Source organism: Dipteris shenzhenensis, chromosome 19, assembly GCF_047967505.1.
Source record: "Dipteris shenzhenensis isolate YYH24624 ecotype China chromosome 19, Dip_SZ_1.0, whole genome shotgun sequence".
In the NCBI taxonomy this organism is placed as follows: Eukaryota; Viridiplantae; Streptophyta; class Polypodiopsida; order Gleicheniales; family Dipteridaceae; genus Dipteris; species Dipteris shenzhenensis.
The window spans coordinates 29,406,146-29,426,086 of record NC_141614.1 but is presented as its reverse complement, the minus strand read 5'-3'; the positions used below and the strand labels follow the sequence as shown (position 1 = coordinate 29,426,086).

The window sequence follows — 19,941 nt, the reverse complement described above, 5'->3', positions numbered from 1 at the left end:
ATATATGCAAGGGAATGGTAGGTAGGGAAAGGAGCTCATGCAAATGAAGATATGTTTAGAATCCTCAGAAAGAAGCACACGCAGGAGACTCTAAAGAGCATTAAAAAAGATAAGCAAATAATTTCTAAACTGGAGGAGATTTTGAAAATAGTAACTAATCACTTTCAAAATCTATTAGGAGAACTAGAGGTTATTACTACAAAAAAGTCCAGAACCCAAGATCGGTGTCACAAGGTTAAGAAGAAAATAGTAGCCAGCTTTGATGTACATTTTTAGGACATAGACCTCTCATTAGAGGAATTAAAGAGTGCTATAGACCAAATGGAAAAAGGCAAAACCCTAGTGAAGATGGCTTACCAGTAGAATTCTATCAAGTGCTATGGGAGACAGTAGGTCCTTATTTATTGTTACTGTGGAAGGAGTCTTTGGAAAGGGGCTTTCTAGACCCAAGGATAAACACTGGTATGATAAAACTACTTCTAAAAGGAGGGACAATGGTAAGCTCAAGAATCGGGGACCATGAACATGTTGAACACCAGTTGCAAGATCTTTGTCAAGGCATTGGCCATTAGACTCAAGGATAAAATGCAAGTGTGGATCCAAGAACAAAAGGGATTCATTAGAGGAAGACACATTTTGGAGGCAATCCTGACACTATGGGAGGGGTTAGAATGTGTTAAGGAAACCAAGTAGGATATCGTTTTTTAAAAGTTGACTTTGATAAGGATTGGGGCTTCATTATTTTTTCATTGCAAGACATGGGGATAGGAGCAAATTTTATATCTTTTGTTGATATTTTGCTTCAATAGACGAGAGGCAAGGTTGAGATAACTGGCAGGGTATCTTCCCCTTTTGCTTTAAAGAGGTTCATTAGGCAGGGCTTCCCACTTCCGCCTTTGCTTTTTGCTATCACGGATGATGCACTAGGTTGGTTAATCTAGGATGGGGTGAATAGAGGTATTGTCAATGGCATCCAAGTTGAGGGTGATGTCCAAATCATCTGTCAACAATTTGCTGATGACACAAATCTACCTCCTCACAATGATGCCCAATCAATGGAAAACGTGCTGAAATGATTAAGGTTTTTTTGCCTTACATCCGAGTCCAAGATCAACCATGAAAAAATGGGAATATATGGTACTAGGAGCCTTCCTCCCCAAGTCTTAACTGACAAGGTTGTAAGATAAGAATGAGAAATATTCATATTGCTTGGGATTTCTATGGGATTCAGATGCACCAATAAATACAGATGGAAGTGGGTTATTGACAAAATTAAGGACAAGATAAGAAGATTGCAAGACCTATGACCAACTCTATCAAGAAGGAAGTTCATTCTCAATCACTACATTTACCCCTCATTAATCTACTTTATCTTCTGCTATTTTCCATCAAAAAAGATTTTTTGACCAGATCAATTCCCTTTTAAAAAATTTCCTGGGGGGGGGGGGGAATGGGACCCAAAAAAAAAGGCCAAGGCCTGGTGGTAGGTGTGTACACTTCCCAAAGTAGTGGGAGGGTTGGGCATTGTGGATATTGAAAAGTCTTTAGCTAGATTCATGGCCCAGTGGATCTTAAAATCTTATCAGGAATCGAGCTTTTGACTTGGGCCTTCCTCATATGTAGGAATATGTCTAGAGTCAAACTCCTCATATATAAACACTAGAGGCATCTTCTGACAGGCACAGTTATTTTTGTTTATGTACTTCCCTTTTTTGTGTTGTTAGGAAAGAGATATTCTAGGAAGATTGGCACTTTTTGCAACTTGAACTCCATCTAGTTCTCATTAATATGGAGTGACATTCAGCTAAGTGATGCCTCGCTAAAGAAGCTATTAGACTTAACTAAAAAGGAATAAAGGAACAATATGGGGAGACTTGTGGAATAGGGAGTAGGGCAGATGGACATAAGATGAAACCCTTCGAGTAAGGTTTAGGCTAAATAGATACCTAATGTTATTTATGGAAAGATAGAACTTTTGGCAACCTGAACTCCATCTGGTTCCATTGCTCAATAATCTGAAGTGATAGTCAGCTAAGGGATGCCTCGCTAAAAGGAGCTATTAGACTTAATAAAAAAGGCATCACAATATGGAGAGACTTGTGGAATAGGGAGCTGGGCAGATGGACATAAGATGAAACCCTCCGAGTAAGTCTTAGATTTCAGTACGCTCTGGCGTGTGTGGGGGCAGGAACAGTTTGATGTAAAAAGCTTGTACATCCTTTTGACTTTATAATATAATCCTGCATTCTACACACAGACAAAAAAAAAGGTATAGGCTAAACAGATACCGAATGTTAATTCAAAAAAGACAGAATCTTTGGGGGAGAGAGACTCTTCCTTGAATGGGAGGCCATTTATAACCCTCCATCAAATAATTTAGATAGGCAAGGAGGAGTAAAATCTTCCCTATACCCACCTAGGTTAATGGCAAGAAGATCTAGTGGGGCAACTCAATCAAATTGTACAGGAGAGACTCTAAAAAGGTGTACGTTAGGAGGTATGAAAGAATCTACGATAGAGATATTCCTAAGAAATGATCTTGTCTACTGTGCTTATTTTACATAAGGCAGTGTGGACAGTGAGCATGGCAAGGATAGGTAAGGGAGACGGGTGGTGTAAAAGGTGTCACAAAGCTTAGGAGGAAATCCCACACCTTTATTTAAAATTTTATTTCTCTAGATCGCTATGGAATACAATTCAAAGACATGTAGCTCCTATCTTGCTCAATTTTGCATATAGGTTGCCCGGAGACTATCCAACGAGAGTGCCCTCAAACTAGAACATTATTCAAAGCTTCACGATTTGGAGTATCTAGATTTAAAGATGCGCTAAAGTTTTTAGTGATGAAATGCATGAGGCTGGCATTAACCAGTTACCTCTGAGCCATCCTAGAACCTGGGTGAGGTGACCAATTTGCCTTCCACTTCAAGTACTATTCCTCAATGTCGGGCGATGAAGTTTGAATTTGTTGTTTCATCAAGAGGCCCTATAGTAAGGGTGAATAGCTTGTTGCTATCTATTGGTCAAGTGTTTATGTACTTCCCTTTTTGTTTTGTTAGGGAAGAGATATACTAATATAAACTCTATATCTTGTGATATACTATAATATTGAAAAGCAAAAAAAGCTTGTAGGGAGCTTGCAAGTACACTAGTTATAGCTTTGCTCGATCTTATGTGCCCTCATCAAGGGTCTATTGCTAGCTAGCCATGGTGGCCCATGTGGCATAACCGGCTTTGAATCGCCAATCTAAATTTATCACGATTCATCTTTGCATAATCCATGGCATACCTAATTTGTAGATCACCATAAAAGGTTATGTATTTTTGGAAATGATATAATTTTCATTTTCTTTGTCCCCCTTCCCTTCCCCTCCATCTTGTGCATTTTATTCTTAATACCTTGTGGGTAGGTGAACCTCAAGCATGTTTTATATAGTAATCATCATGTATACAATGGGGATGTTGTTAGTATTTAAAGGGGGAACACAACTCGGTTTTGGAAACATGAAAGCAATGATATATTTTACATTACTTATGCATGCCAAGCCTCCATATTATTCATAAGGATTTTCCTTCCCTCTTGTTATGTCATTGCATATTTTTTCTACACCCATAGCTTCTAGACCAAGGATATGTACCCTATACATTAGGACTTAGTGCTTCAAGTACAAATACAAGGCAAGATTAATTGCACAAGGACTAGAAAAGGGTATGTGAAGTAGGAAGGTAGGCATTTAAGGAAACCTTTGTACCAGTCAAATTTTCATTATCAAATGGGTGAAAAGCATCTAAGATTACACTTGCATTTGAGATCACACATGTGTTAAAAGCCACACCCTCAACTAAAATAAAACAGCCTCAATGTTTCATTAAAAAGGCATTTGAAGATTTTGTATGCTAATTGAAAAGATATTATATGGTATGAGCCCCATGGGTTCACAAGAATTAAACTAGATATGGAGTGTATGGGAAGAGAAACACAAATGACGAAAAATATGGCCAAACATAGGTCATGAAGTTACACTTGTAGCCATTTTATACCAAAGTTTTGTGTGCATCACTAGAATGGGGTGTCAAGGTAGACTTTGGAATTATCAACTAGATACAAGTCATAAGTTGTCATACCTCAAGGATAGACACTATAAGGACCATGATTAGTTAGTTACATGATGCAGATTCGGGAGGTGGTAGTTAGGTTACATGATGCAGATTTGAGATGTGGCCCAAGATGAAATCTGTCTCATGATATAAATTTAAGCTAAATTTGCATTGTGTGTTTTGGTCTAGCAAGAAGCAAAGAAGACGTGGGTTATTTTATCTTAGAGGCAAAGCATATTTCTCTTGGCCAGTATGCATGTAGTCTAAGATGATCCCACAATTATCTTTTATAATAACAAGGGTGCCATTGCATTGGCCAAGAACTCGTAGGGATCATAGGAAGTTTAAGCACATTGACATGCATGACCAATTCATGCAATACCATGGGGAAAAAGGTAATGAACTTCCTCCACGGAGCATGCATCAAACATCTTCACTCAATCCTCGACTCATTGACATGCACTATCAATTCATACATCATGTGCAGGAAGGGATACATCCGTTCCATTGTTTCTCCAATGACCATGCATCAAACATCTTCACTCCATGCTTGACTCAAGCAAAGTTTGAAAATTTTAAATCTTATTGTTATTTGTTTGATGTAGAGACCATCCAATGATGGAGTGTTGAGAGTTGATCATTAAGATGGTCCCCACCTATGTGCATGTGTGTGCCTATGTTGTATACATGGGGTAGTGAGTTAGAGGTCATAGGGAATCTAAGGGATTTGAGTCATGAGTGATAGTCCTTATGGATTTAAAGCAACCCACATTTAAGGTTTCGTATATATTGTATTATATTCTATGATTAGAAGTACCTTGGAAGCACAGCTAAAATGTCCTCACCAACCCACATTTAAGGTTCTGTACATATTGTATTATATTTATGATTAGAAGTACCTTGCAAGCAACTAAAATGTCCTCACCAATTACGGTACTAATGCTCAGGTTAATCTTATTAAAGACTTTAGGAGCATTTGAGAGAGAGAGAGAGAGAGAGAGAGAGAGAGAGAGAGAAGCCCCTCCCCCCCCCTCTCTCTCTCTCTCTCTCTCTCTCTCTCTCTCTCTCTTTCTCTCAACTATAGCAATAAATAAAGATTCAAATTTATAAGCCTTTGAATTTAAAAGTCTATTCTTGGAAAGCAAACTCATTTAATTTTAAAGGAAAAGGCAAACTAAACAGTAAAAAGAAAGCAAGTGACTTACTTTTCTTTCTAGGTCTATAATTACTAAATCTTTTTAAAATAGTAGAGGACACCTATAGGAAGGATCGACATTAAAGTCTTTAGAAAGCTCTTTGAAAATTGGGAAGGCACTTGATTATTTTTAGATCTCACTTTAGGAGTTGGCTTTATATATTAAGAGACTTTCTTCAATGTGCTCTTGACACTCCCAACCTTCACATCAACAAAACGTGCACATGTTCAAGATGATCTTTTGTGTTGTGTCACTTTTTGAGAGTTTGGGTTCCAATAGTTGTGGCTTATACACTATGTTGTTATGACAGTTGGAAAGATTAAAGAATGGTCGAAAAGGATGGCTTGAGATACCATGAGCTTGATTGGGAGATCTTGGTTATAGGGGCATGAGGAAGAGTTACATTCTTGATGGGACATAGGGAGGGTAACCTGAAGTTTAAGGATTCGAGCTTGCTAAGAGGAAATGATGTAGTAGCTGAATCAAGATAGCTTACAGGAGAGGCAATGCACATTACTTATAAGGGACTGGAACGGGGTTGGGTAACGAGTCCAAAGTTGACTAGAACTCTTAGAGGTTCCCCCTAAATTGATCAAGCTCTACAAGGTGCTTGAAAACTATACAAGTGCCATTGACCTCACCTTGCGCCTAATGGAGGCACATTGACTTGTGGATTTTTGAGATCCATCTTGCAAGTGATCATCGGTCTTTGAGAAAGTTTGAACGGTCTTTTTAGTCCTGATACTCCATCATGACAATTTCATGCCAAATTGCCCTATTCTCTTGATGTTGTCATGCTATTGGAGACATGTTCTAGAATCACAATGAAAGTATTAGGACATCACTTGGTACTAGCTTGAGGTGGCATAAGTCTATTTAAAAAGTGACATGCACAGTGTTTTTGATGAGGAGGTTATGATTATATCAAAATTGATGGACCCAAGAACACCGCCTAAGTACCTTACAAGGGTAACATATTGATATGTTTTTATAAACGTAAATTTATTTATTTACGTAGAGATGTGGAGATCCTTGGAGTGTGCCTAGAAAGTTGGCAATAGCTTCACTTGGGAGACATGTGACTTGTGAGGAGAGGGATGAAGTTTGGGCCTCTTAAGGAATTGATGGGTTGGTGTGAAAGTCAAGGGTCAAATGTTGTATTTAATGTTTAGAATGTGAAATAGTTTTATTGAGAGCACGTGGGTGAGACGGTCAAGTTAATGAAGAGTTGAGCTACCAAAGGCATTGAGAGCTAGATTTGTTGTTTTATTTTTTGAAAAAAAAAAAGATTTGTTGTTTTAGCAACCAAACACTAACCAATGGTGTGGGAGGGGCAATCTAGTGCCTAAATATGACATCGATTTCATTGTGATGGGGGTGTTTCTTTGTTGGAACGTGTTGATGTCGAATGAAAAGGGAGGAAGGGATTTTTTTTTTGATTTTTTCAAATAAGAGAGGTATATATGATGTATATTTTGGTAACCAAAAATCTAAAGGCGGCTCAAATTTTGAATTTTGGGTGGGTTTATTTACAAGAGAGTTGTATGTACTATGGTTGGTGGAGGAGGAGGGGGCGGGGGCGGCGGGGCGGGGTGGTCCGAATTTTGACTTTTTATGTGGAAGAGCATTTGGATGACGTGGACCGGGGGGAACGGGTCCAAAGCCCAGACAAACAATATGACAAGGACCAAGTGGGGCCAAGGGGCAACTGTACGGCTGCAAGGGTGGCAAGGGGGGGGGCCACCAAAGAGAGGACCCAACAGGTGGGTGGACAAGAGCAAAACACAGGTGGCTCTGCTGACGTGGAAGGGGAGGAGCTAAGGAAGCGACACACGTGCGGTGGGCATGTGGGAAAGCCACGTGGAAGGGGGGCGGTCGTCATGTTTCACTGGGCCATTTACTATAATGCCCCTGTTTCTTCTTCTTTGTCTCAAAAGGAGTTCTTTTAGTTGAGTTTGGCGTTGTCTTCTTCAGAGCTTCTTCGTCTTCTTCTTCAGAGCTTCTTCTCCGCCATAGCCACCCTTCTTCTCTTCTCTCTGCATGCTTCCTCTGCTCCATCGCCATCTCCCCCCCCCCCTCCCTCCATAGCCATGCTCCTCCGTAGCTCCTCCCTCCCCCCCCTCCCCGATCGCCTCTCCTCCTCCTTCACCCTCCGAACCACCACCACCACCAGCAGCAGCAGTAGCACCTCCTCCTCCACCACCAGCCTCAGCCTCACCCACTCCCACTCCCTCTCCCTCTCCAGCCCCCCTTCCTGTTGCTCTTCCTCCCTCACCTCCTCCACCACCTCCTCTTCCGAGCCCATCTTCCACAATGGTTCCCTCCTCGACCGCCTCCTCCTCCCCCCCCAACAGCCCCCCTTGCCTCCCCGGCAGCACGATCCCCTTCACTCCCACCTGCCCAACCCCCCTGCCTCCGATCTCCGCCTTGGTGGGCTCGACATTGTTCGCCACTCTTACAGCGAGAAGTTTGTGATCCGATGCTATGAAGTCGGCATGAACCGCACTGCATCCATTGAAACCATCGCAAACCTGCTTCAGGTGCTGACCTTACGACTCTACGTGCTTATTTTGCTTTGATCCATTCAGATCAGCACATAGTTGTCACATTGGCATCCGATCTTTCTGAATCGACTGAGCAGGTGGCTCATGAGCCCACGTTTGTCTTGTTTTAATAGAGTGAATCTTCCCACATTGGCAGGAAGTGGCTTGTAATCACGCCCAGAGTGTGGGATTTTCTACGGACGGTTTTGCCACAACTCCCTCTATGCGGAAAAGGCGTCTAATCTGGGTGACTACGCAAATGCACATTGAAGTCGATGAATACCCTGTCTGGTACGACGTGATGTTAGCCAATGCTGAATTTTGAGGCCTTCTTTAGCCGACGCAGAAAAGTTTTGTGATTTACGTGCCTTTCACGACCTTCTCACGTGGCATGATCTTATGCTGTGCAGGGGTGATGTTGTTGAAGTGGAAACATGGTGTCAAAGCGAGGGAAAAGTTGGGACAAGAAGAGATTGGCTGCTAACAAATGTTGCAAATGGAAAACTAATTGGGCGAGCTACGAGGTATAAAATTACTGATACCAGTGAAAGGGAACATCAGCATTAAAATTTGACAGTTTTCCTCATCCCTTGGACATGATGTAAACAAGATCGGTTCTTCGTGTACTACTGTTATGCTTTGGGCCTTACAGTTCAATTTCAGGTTCAAAATTTGAAGATCAAGGGGTGCTTGCGCTCAAAGAATCTATTTGCTTCTCATTGATGCTCTCTTTCCTTGCTTGTTAGCACATGGGTAATGATGAATCAAGACACCAGGAGGCTTTCAAGGATAACAGAGGATGTGCGAGACGAGTACACGCGTTACTGTCCAACTTCACCTAGGTGCGTGTTCTTCTCTGTTCTGAGATTCTCGCGTTCACCTTGCGTTTTGAAGCTGCTTTCTTCAGGAACCTACAAGATTCGGTCTCTGTTTTCCTTAGCGCAGCAAAATAGGGGCTGGAGAAAAGGTTTCGAATGGGGAAAGAGGGATTGTCTTCTAAAAATGTCAAAAATGAACGAAAGACTTTTCAGGTCTTGAACGGAGAGAGATAGAGAGAGAGAGAGAGAGAGTTGCCGTAAACCTTTACTTCTAAAAACCAGGTATGCATTCGGGGAAGAAGATAGCTGCGGTCTAAGGAAGATTCCAAAACTAGAGGATCCGGCACAGTATAGCAGATCTGGTCTTATGGTATGTCTGAAAGCAACTAAGATAGTCGGCCGTGGAACTCACAGGAACCAACATTTGTGATGTGGTTTCTTGGTAGTCCAAGGCAATCTAAGATTGTCTCTAAGTCAATTATCTTTGCTAAAGCTTGTTTTCTATCTCACAACCCTTTGCAGCCAAGGCGAGGGGATCTAGATATGAATCAACACGTGAATAACGTCACATACATTGGTTGGATTTTAGAGGTTTGTAGTTCTGTCCTTACGTACAAGGTGCGATTTTCTCTGCCAGCTTTTGTGTTTTTATCTGTTGAACTTTTTCTGATTCTTGGTGTTTCTACTCAGAGTATGCCTCAACATATTATCGATACACATCAGCTACATAGAATCACCCTGGATTACAGACGTGAGTGCAAGCGTGATGATATTGTAGAGTCACTTGTGAGTTTTGAATCCAGCGGTAATGTGCAGAGTAAAGAAGAGAGCAAAGAAGAATTCGCTTTATTTGCAGATAGTGGCAATGGAGCAGCTGTGAATGGTGCAGCTGTCAATGGCTCAGCTGTGAATGGTGCAGCTATGAACGGTGCAGCTTTTAGTTCAAAAAATGCCAGCTCAGATGGTTTGGAGTTTCTGCACGTCCTGAGGTTGGCAGGCAGTGAACTTGAAATAAATAGGGGCCGAACAAAGTGGAGGAAAAAGGCTGATAGGCCTCACAACTCTGTGTAGCCAGAAGATTTAGGTTTAACCCATTGAGGCTTTGGATGGGGTTTCTGAGAGGAGTTTGCACTCCGGAGTGGCTAGTGATTTGCATTAATTTTGCAGGTCATAGGTTAAGGAGCAGGTTTTCCAGCAATGGTAGCATGCATTATAAGAGCACGCCTAAGAATTTAATGCAAAATACATCACGAGTGTCTCTTGAATTCTTTGCATTGTGAACTATTTCTTTGAGTTGCAAAATACAATTTCTTCGAGGTTCATGTGCCATGCCAGCTAATGCTTGGGGTAATACTTTTATTCAGAGGTGAAAATGCTCATGGTTATGGAGGCTTCTAACATATGAAATTGGGCAACTGTCTCGCATCACTTTAATGAACTGGCGGGGGAATGACAAGTTCATTGAACCATGGGATCAGGGATTTGAGTTTTGTACCTTATTTTTGAATTCAGCTTATTTACAATGCATCGATAATGCTGGACCAAGAAGAGCGCACTTCTTCCACATTTTTTCCTGAGTCGTATTTGACTGCACGTTAAATGCCCAAAATTGATGTAATTTGATATGATGTGGTGCTTTCTGCGGCTATTTAGAAGCCATGCGATAGAGGCACTAAAGACCAATTTTCTATTGATAATCTTTACCTCAGTCTTCGGTTTATCATAGCATGAACTTTTCTTCCAGTTCAAAGGCATGATGCATTATCTGATGACAATGACTGATTCAAGTTTGCTCATACATGGAAGAGTCATCGGAAAAGCTAACTTGTCTTATGAAAACGGCAGAACATGATGGGGAAAAGCTAACTTGTCTTATGAAAAAGACAGAACATGACGGCCATTTAGGATGATGTGAGGCAGGACTGGGTGCTTCCATAACAGCAATGGTGGTAGTCACAGTTAGCATGATGTGATCCAAGTTTTCACAAGGTAAAACCGACGAAGCTAACTTCGTTTATATTAAGAGAATTAGATTTCATATGTTGTATATAGCGTAAAAATATTCTCGTCAACTGTTCAGGCTTGATTGAGAGGTAGGTTGCTGTTATCACCTTTATTGTCATTGCATACATTGTTTCATTTCTAAGTGCGTACATTTCCTCAGTTTTTGAATATTCTCCTACCTCTGTCGTATAGCTGTTAGCATGAAGTGTTGGACCAGGAGTAATCAAACATTTGGGATCTGAGCAGTTTTTTGCAAAGACATTTCTCTCAGCATAAAATTGATCGGGATGTGAGATCCATGGACAAATGGGCCTAGCTTTCTATGCTAACTTCCCCAAGTTTAAGAGCTATTCTAACTTCCCCAAGTTTAAAGACTGAGACATTAGCGAGGGTAATTGAACCCCAATGAAAGCATGGAACCTTAAGGAGAAGTATTTGTTAATAGATTTGATAATAAGCCCGACCAAACACAAAAAGACATATTATAACAACACACAGGAGAAATCAACAAACAAAACACAACACAACACAACTAATGGGATATGGACACCATTAAAATTCTATTTTGAAGAAAATAGAATTATGCATAATTGAGACATACCATTATGGACTCCATTAAAGTTATATTTTAAAGATAATAGAACTATGCATAAATGAAACATACAATCAAATTCTTCCAAGCTGTATATGTGATCCAAAAAGCTTGGGAGGTGATCTTTTATGCCATCATATTTGAACACCATTGCAAACAATGTCTTCATATTGTGGGTGAAGTTGATGTAGTTGAATTTCCATGCACGTGTTGTTGTCAAACGTTCAATATCTTGCAAAACGGATGTGTGTACTTTGATGTGCTTCGTTTCAAGAGCATAAAACATGTAGAAATTAGATGGATCTCGTACTCTTATGACAATGTAGTATAAGCAAGGCCATGTGACTTTATGCCAAGCAATACATGGAAAGCCCTTGAGATATTTGAATTGTTTGAGCGGTTGTTGGTTGTACTGGGAATTGATGTCTACAAACAATGTTGAGGAAGCTTTTTCCTATCTGAAATTCACTAGTAACTTGAAAGATTGGTGTCCATGAAGGATGACTTTTGCATGTGTAGAACATAGAATGAAAGGCTTTGTATGTAGAAGTCACGAGCGATAAGTGGAGTGCATAGTGTATGGTTGTTCCACCCACATTGAATGCTATGTATGCTAGAACAAAAATTATTGGCAAGGTTGTATTGGAGGCGTTATAGTGATTGTAGTGCCTTAGTAATGCTTGGATCAAGACAAGCAGTGTAATGTCTTCCCCGTGCCTGCGTTACCCGTCGATAGAAATACATGCAAGAGGCTTCTTGGCTTTAGACGTTTTTTGAGTAAAATGTCCTCCACTAGCGCACGTTGATCTGAATTCAAAGTTCGAATTGAGGCGTGGTATTGGTCATTTGGTTGTGTTTTGTATGTGAAATGTGTATTGACAGTGAATTATTTTTGCTTTTGTGTTTTAGAAAGCTCAACTTCAAAGTCAAAATTCACAATTTTTGATGTGGTGATCATAGTTTAGAGATGACACAGAATTCGTTGAACTTGATTTCGAGCAGTTGTTTTGAATGCCATTAGTTTATTAAAGACGGCTCTATTTCTTTCTTTTGACTCTTTGTTGTGTTTGTAAAGATCATGCCATGTGGGGATGTCTGCACTTAGTGAATATTCATGGTCAAGGAAAGGGAAGTAGAGCAAACATACTTTTGTGTAATGTTTTTTAGGGTCCTTGTTCTTATTGTAGTTGTTGAACCGAATTATTTTCTCACGTATATGTTTTTTCATAACGCCTTTGTTTCCTCCATATTCACTAACAAATGATGCCAAACAAACGTCACGCATGGTTGCAAGTCGTTGTAAGTATTTTGTGACGACGTCTAGGAAGAAGATGTTCTTGCTCTCGCGGTCTAACTTCCTGAGCTCTCCTCTTTGTTTCAACAGCAACATCCTCTTATCGGCAGGGCTAGTGTTAATATAGGAGAATTCTCTAGTACTGGAAGTTAGGGGTAGTGATAAGCATAAGTACACAACTTATTGAGCACTTATTTGCTGTGTTGAGTATTGTGTTTCCAACTTTCCTTATGCGTTCATTAGCAAGTGCTGCATGCACTAAGTAAATGCTTTTCAAACAGCATCGGTAGTGTCTTTATCCACCTTGGTCATGTATGATGTGTAATATGATGCAGCTTCATATGGATTTAAGATGAATTGAAGGTCATTATTAGCTTCCCATAACTTGGATATTGTTGGTGTTGGAATGCTGAAAGGAAAGAGTAGAGTGGACACAAAATCAGAATACTTGCTTATAGAATGAAGAAGAAAGAGGTCCTTAAGTAGGCACCTCATACAAGGTCACTGACATCACTGATGACCTCAAAGCTCCTCAATCATCTCCTCAATCTGCTCCTAGATTCACTCAATCATCCTATGTGGCTTTTCCACCACCTAACTGTGCTTGTGGGCACCTAACTGTGCCTCTAGCACTCACACATAGAAACATAAGGTGTGCCTGAGGCATACACCTTGAGATATCCCAACAAACCCCCCCTCAAGGAAATGCCTCAAGCTATGTCAAGGATACATCTAGTCTCATAGTTTCTCATGCCATCTCATGGTGGTCAAGGATTAATCTATGGCTAGGTTCTCATGCTAGCAAGGGTTCCCTTGGGTGTAAGGTAAACAAAAAGGGATACAAACAGACCTTCCAATGGTTATCTCCCTTGCATGTACATGCACACAATGTCTGCAAGAGGTACCATGGAACAAAACATACACATGGCCTACATCATAAGGTGACCAGAGGTGTTTACAAAACACACACAACACAATAGTTTATTTTCATTCATTTTGGAGGACTATCCAGGCTGAGTACCTTGACATAAAAAGAAAAGAGATCTGGAGCATACATAGAGATGATTTAAAATGCATAATCTTCATGGGATGCCTCATCTTGTGGAGGCAAATCAACTGAAAGTAGATTTGCATTTTCTGTCTTTGAAGTTGCTTCCTTTTTGGCAACCATTGTTTTGGCAATCTTCAACAAGGAAGTCAGATTGGCATTTTCATCCTTTGTAGCATAACAAGACATTGCTTTATGTTTTGGCTTTTCACATATTTTGCATAAGCAAGCCATGAGAGGGTCTAACCCAGATATTGGGCAGTGTCTATCTCTCTTACAAGGCAAAAAGAACTGAAATGCTTCCAAAGTATAAGCACTTGATGTAGCAAATAGTAGTGACTAGTTTTCAAACAATGATGCTACTTTTTGCATGCTTCATAGGAGTGAATGAAATAAACACTTTTCAAACACAACCAGGTCTAGCAAGTCAAAACAAAACTGAAGCAACACTTGTAGTGAAGTTACTGAAAACTTCAAAAGACCAGAAATGCTAGAGTAGCATTTTATGTAGCATCCTTTTCAAAAGTATGTCAAAACTGTCAAAACTAGAGAGCTGAACTTGGAGGGCTCATATCACACTCTTCAAAGCAAAAGAAAGAGGGCTTTCTGAGGCAAAAGAAAGCTGGTATACCACAGTAGATCCTCTGGGAAGAAGAGGCGAAAATATGCGTCAGGTCGCCTTCACCTTCATGAACAAAGTCGACTGGTTTTTCTCTGTTTTCTCCTTCAATATGCAGCCATTGCTGCTTAGATTTCAGCACAAGGTAGCTCTAGGTATGTAGAAGCTTGCCCTGGAAGGAATTAAGAAAAGACAGAGCAGGTGTAGAGAAAACGCAGAAGAGAAAATCGACGACTTTTCTGCAATGGCGACCAGCAGCGCGGGTTGTTCTCCAATTGCTTGCAGCCCGAAGTTCGCCCTAACAAGAGGGATCTATAGCAGAAAGGGCGTGGGAAATGGTTGAGGATTGAAGGAGAACAAGCTCAAGCAAAATTTTTGGAGAAGAGGGAGAGATGGTGAAGAAGAAGAAGAAGAAGAAGATGATGATGTGGCAGAAATGGGCTCAAGGGGGATCAAAGGGCTCTGATACCATGTTGGAATGCTGAAAGGAAAGAGTAGAGTGGAGACAAAATCAGAATACTTGCTTATAGAATGAAGAAGAAAGAGGTCCTTAAGTAGGCACCTCATACAAGGTCACTGACATCACTGATGACCTCAAAGCTCCTCAATCATCTCCTCAATCTGCTCCTAGATTCACTCAATCATCCTATGTGGCTTTTCCACCACCTAACTGTGCTTGTGGGCACCTAACTGTGCCTCTAGCACTCACACATAGAAACATAAGGTGTGCCTGAGGCATACACCTTGAGATATCCCAACAGTTGGGTTGAAGTTGTTAGTGAAGATATCCCTTGGCTCGCACTTTAGAAACATTGTAGGTTGGTTGATACTTGAACGCAATGTGAGTATGTATTGTTCTTTAGTAACCTTAAGTTGCGCTGGGTACTCATCAAATGTTAGTAGAAGTGTTGAATGGTTTTCTTAAAGTGTGATGATATATCTCATTTGTTCTTTTTGTTCTTTTTGCGTACTTTCTATGTCTTCCATGTTGAGAGGAGTTAGAAGCTTGGTTGTGTGCATGGGTGGACGAGGGAATCCAAAACGACATTTTCCCCTCTTCGTTTGCAAGTCTTCCTATGCTTATGGCATTGAATTTTTGGGTTAAAGAGCTAAAGCTTTGATATGTCACAACATATGTATTTATGTACAAATTCTTCTATCTTTGTATTTGTTGAGGCACCATATGTCGGTGAGTCTCAAATCCAAAGCAAGCCATGGTCGTGTTGGCTACCACAATTTCGGAATTTCATGATGAAAAAGAAGTCCATCATCTTCCCTATGATGGAAGAATCTTGTTTTAGTATGCGTTTAATGACTTGGAATCTATGCACATAGTATTGAGCTGATGTTATTGGGTCTTTGTGAATCTAGTTTCATACTTTAATAGAAGGAGTAGCATAGATATTGTCTTCCGTTGCATTACGAACGCTTTCCAAGAATTTGATTAAAGGTTCCCATAATCTTTTAGTTGCAGAGAAAGTAATGAAGAAAAAGGGGGGCCCCAATCGCCGTATCATTGTGAATTTTTCCCCCTGCAATTTCACCTTGACAACCAATGTTGGAACCCAGAAGACATTCTACGTCAGTGTACTCTAATGCGTCTTTTGCTTTGAAGGTGCGACCACGCAATTGTGCCTTATGCATTCTTACCCAAGTTGAGAATAGAACTGGACGGACCAATACTTTCATTGTTTTGAAGAAGAGTTTTGTGAGTTCCCACTGTGCAATCTCTTGGTATGAAGTACGATCTGGTATATTGTACATGTCTGAATGGCTATAGAAAAGCTTAGGGAATGCACGCTCTTCACAATGTTTATCCTTGAAGATGCTTAGAGGTGAGAAACCTTTAATTTGGTTACAAAAAATGGGGTTGGAAAGGTACCACCAATGTCCATGGTGGGAGTGGCAATTCATCTTTAGATGGATGAACAGTTTGCAAAATTGCAAGAGTTAGCGAGTTACTTAGCCCCAGGAATCTAGCTCATGGAAGAGGTTGTTTCAAAAGTATTTTAGTTGCCTCTTTGTCTTGATTCCTTGACCAAAGTAGAAGTGAAATGTATGACATAACAGAGGGCAGTAGAGTTTGATATGCCTCAAACCAATATATTATATTACATGATTGAAATATAACTACATAACGGAAGCAAGATACTTGTTGAATTTTTTTGCTGAAAATGGCCACTAGTATAATTGGGCTGGCATTTTCCATGCCAAAAATATGGCAAAAGTACTAGGGGCAAAGAAAAACATAGAAGTGTCATGCAATCCAAGTTACAGAAGTTGTTAGCTACTCTATATGAGTATGTTAATGTGATAGTATAGCCATAAAAAGTTATTGCAGCAACAACAAGAGGGTCAAAAAGTCCTATGAAGGTGCCTTTGATAGATGAAGAAAGAGTTGAGCTCAAGAAAATTGGATATATGGATTAGGACCTAGAAGAGCCATACAAGAGGATGAAAGTAGTAGAGGATCTCTGTTAACATATGCAAATATGTTGACAATGCTTCCTTTGAGGCCGAATTGTCCATCAAAAGCTAACTCACGTATGTGGGCGAAAGGAATTTGAATTGAAATGAGACCTACTTCAATATCATTTAGAGTATCACATACTTTGTTTGTTTTGCAAGAGGCATGTTCTTATGGGAAAACATTAGCACAAGATTCTTCTTAATATGTTTGAAAAAAATTCACCACAAGCATTTCTCATTTGGAGTGACTTCAGTTTGAACGAGTACTGAACCCGTGCTTTGCACAGGCAAAGATGCATGACCATCCTCAATCACTCCTCATCTGAAAGTGGATCTTTGATTCTTAAATTTTGGCTAAGTCTTAACCGATGGCTTTCAGACCTTCCATCTCCTCCTTTCATTCCATTAACCTTCCATCTCCTCCTTCCTTCCGAGTGTGACCTTCCATCTCCTCCATTCCATTGACCTTCTATCTCCTCCTTGCTCCTAAAGCTGCCTCTTGTCTTTCCACCTCCTCCACAAAGCCTACCTCTTGTCTTTCCACCTCCCCCCCCTCCAAGCCTCCATCCAAGAGCTCCTTCTTTGTGACACGTGGCAAGCTCTTCTCCTCCAAGCTGCCATGTGTCCTTTCCTTTTTTTTTTGGGGTGTCCGTGGTTAATAGGTTAAAGATGATAGCATGTTGTAGCAAAAATGTAGTCATGGATGGTCTTATCCGCCTTAGCTTTGAAAGAAATGTTAAAGTTGTGCAACATTTGCAAGCATGTCGTGGAGAGTTTTGTATAGTTCTTAGGTACTTTTTGCAAGCATTATCGTTTTTCCTTTTATACTTTCTTGATTGTTTCTTGCCATTTGCTTCTACAGGTTGCTTTGAAAAGCAACTTATGTTTGGTGCAGCATGTTGTTCATTATGTGTTGTAGGTTCGTTATTCAATACCTTGACTCTTACTAAGTTTGCATCTTTCATCCTATATATCTTACGCGTAATTGATTGCATCATGTAACATGCATTCTTATAAGTTTTAATGAATATGGTAGCAACTTCTCTAGCATTGACAATGGGATTGCTTTGAAGGATTAGTGCAAGGCGGCTTTCATGGTGCTTATCCCAAGACACATGCACATTTATGTGAAGTTTCTAACAGAGGAGAAATTTTGATTGGAATAGTTGTTTTATCAAGCAAAATTGTGTAGAAGCCAATGCTTCCAACGGAGCGAACATGAAAAGATTTGCATACATGAGTAGCCGTTTGGCAAATCAGTTTGAATAAACAACGCGAACATCGAGAAAGCTTACTCAGACAACTATATATTAACAATCTCGAGCTAGAGATAATTGCTACCATTATCCCAATTTCTTTGACACAAGCCTCTTTATTGTTCTAGTTGATTTGAATGTTGTGAAGTATATTCCAAGGGCATGTGCTTGAGTTCGCATTTGCTTGAACACATTCAGCAAGGATTTCTAACAATGATGAGTATGGGTGTGAAAGAATGAGTTCAATCAAGCAATTTATAATATTTGTATTTTGAGGGTCACTTAGTAGAAAATTCAAGTTCTTAGGAAGGTCAAATGCATTTAGATTATAAAGAGGTTCTTTTTTAAAAGAAATGTCATTTCTTTGCAAAGAATTCAACAAAGTAAAGGTGCAATTTGCTCAAAGAAACCCAAGGAAATGTGTTCAAGAAACATTTGCTTATATTCATGCATCAAGCGTTTCCCTCAAACCCTATGACATGGCTAGAACAATTCACAGTGAAAGCTACGCTTAATGCAATGGAGCATTGAGCACACACAAAGAACACTTTCACTATGAAGGTCCAAGAAAGGAGATTCCAATGATAGACTGCTGTTGACATGAGAGTCACATAGCTGAATTGCAACTTCTTCACCTCCTCATTGCACTATCTTCCCTGTCAAGTTAGGAGTTTGGGAATGGGTTGCACACGGTCACAACTGTAGTAAAAAGGTTCTTGATGATCACGGCTCACACGTGTGCCGATGCAAACTCCACAAGAGTACTCAATGAGCTGTGAAATAAGGTTCATGAATTGGAGCACCCCACTCACTTGCAAAACAGTACGCGAAACAACATAAGCAACAACAACGTGCAATTGAATTTCCCACTTGGGTAACAAATACTCGCATGAGCTCTTCTTTTTTAGGTCCCTCTGGAATGTTTGCCAAGATTGTAAAGTCGAACACACACAAGGTGTTTCTTATGGACATATATCACGATGCCCTCTTCATTGTACTCTTGGACTGGCCGTGCAAAGAGTCCCTTGTGGTCGTTCACAAAAGTGAGTTGCAATTTTCAAAAGCTTTATAGGCTACGAGAACAAATAGAACTTTGGGTCAAGAAGAAGTTCATTCATTTTAGTTGCTCACACCCGTTGCATGATCCTCATTTTCAAGGCCGATAGAAATAATGAGTTGATTTGCTGCTCCTCTGTCCATGTCAACTTTGATCACAACAGATGATATAGTGCCCATTGCCATGTTAATGTATTTTAGGACCTACTATTTTTTATAACGTAAGGCATGTATGTTGCAAAGTTTGTGGTCATTCAATAGAGTGATAGTCCCCTCGAATGGTTCCCCTTTGAGTGCATTGGTTGTGGCATGAAGATGAATAGAATATTGACAAGTGCCTCCATCGCCTGCAACTTATCTTTGAATTGCTTGACATAGGAATGAGGCACAATAAATGTGATAGTGTCATAATTGTGTTGATTAGTAAAATTGACCTCAAGACAACAGGGTAATTAGCATATCTTGCCTTGTATGTGCCATACTTGACTAAGAGTTTCCATTGAAAGGCAAATCTATGGCTGATGCAATTCATGAGTTGCCATATGTATAGTATCGGAAGCAAGTTGGGATCTTCCAAAGCGTAGTTATGCACAAGAACTATTGCTTGGCAGTTGCCATCTTCATTACCCAAGGGTAAACTTTTCCCAGCTCATCGGTTGGCAACAAGGAAGGATGGACCTCATCTTCACTATTCTTAATTGGTGTTAAAGACACTTTGCTTGCTGCAAGTAGTTTAAAATCTTAGTAAGTTGTTTAATGTTTAGTTTTTTGTTAATATTTATTTGGCTTGTGTGCATTATCATTTAATGGAAAAGCAACTTTTCATCATGTTATGGACATCATGAAGTTTACATAGATTGGAATAGTGCATGCGTATGCACTATTCAAGTAGCCAATGCAAATGATAAAGAGTGTTGCATTTCAAACGAACTAACATCCTTTATCCAA

The 19,941-nt window shown here is 40.1% G+C and overlaps 1 protein-coding gene across 1 annotated transcript; it reads left to right on the top strand.

Annotated features, from left to right (window-relative positions):
- The first annotated feature begins 7,271 nt into the window (after nucleotides 1-7,271).
- On the top strand, nucleotides 7,272-10,298 carry LOC147890319 (oleoyl-acyl carrier protein thioesterase 2, chloroplastic-like). Its single transcript, XM_087390406.1, has 7 exons — nucleotides 7,272-7,834; nucleotides 7,995-8,128; nucleotides 8,248-8,361; nucleotides 8,584-8,679; nucleotides 8,938-9,025; nucleotides 9,178-9,246; nucleotides 9,346-10,298. Exons 1-7 carry the CDS (start codon nucleotides 7,385-7,387, stop codon nucleotides 9,724-9,726), a joined length of 1,332 nt encoding a protein of 443 aa, XP_087246532.1. The 5' UTR covers nucleotides 7,272-7,384; the 3' UTR covers nucleotides 9,727-10,298.
- Nucleotides 10,299-19,941: the final 9,643 nt, after the last annotated feature.

Coding starts and splice junctions, on each gene's coding strand:
- LOC147890319 (XM_087390406.1), top strand. CDS start 7,385: ATGCTCCTCCGTAGCTCCTCCCTCCCCCCCCTCCCCGATCGCCTCTCC. Junction 8,129..8,247: donor GTCGATGAATACCCTGTCTG/GTACGACGTGAT, acceptor TATGCTGTGCAG/GGGTGATGTTGTTGAAGTGG. Junction 8,680..8,937: donor TACTGTCCAACTTCACCTAG/GTGCGTGTTCTT, acceptor TCTAAAAACCAG/GTATGCATTCGGGGAAGAAG.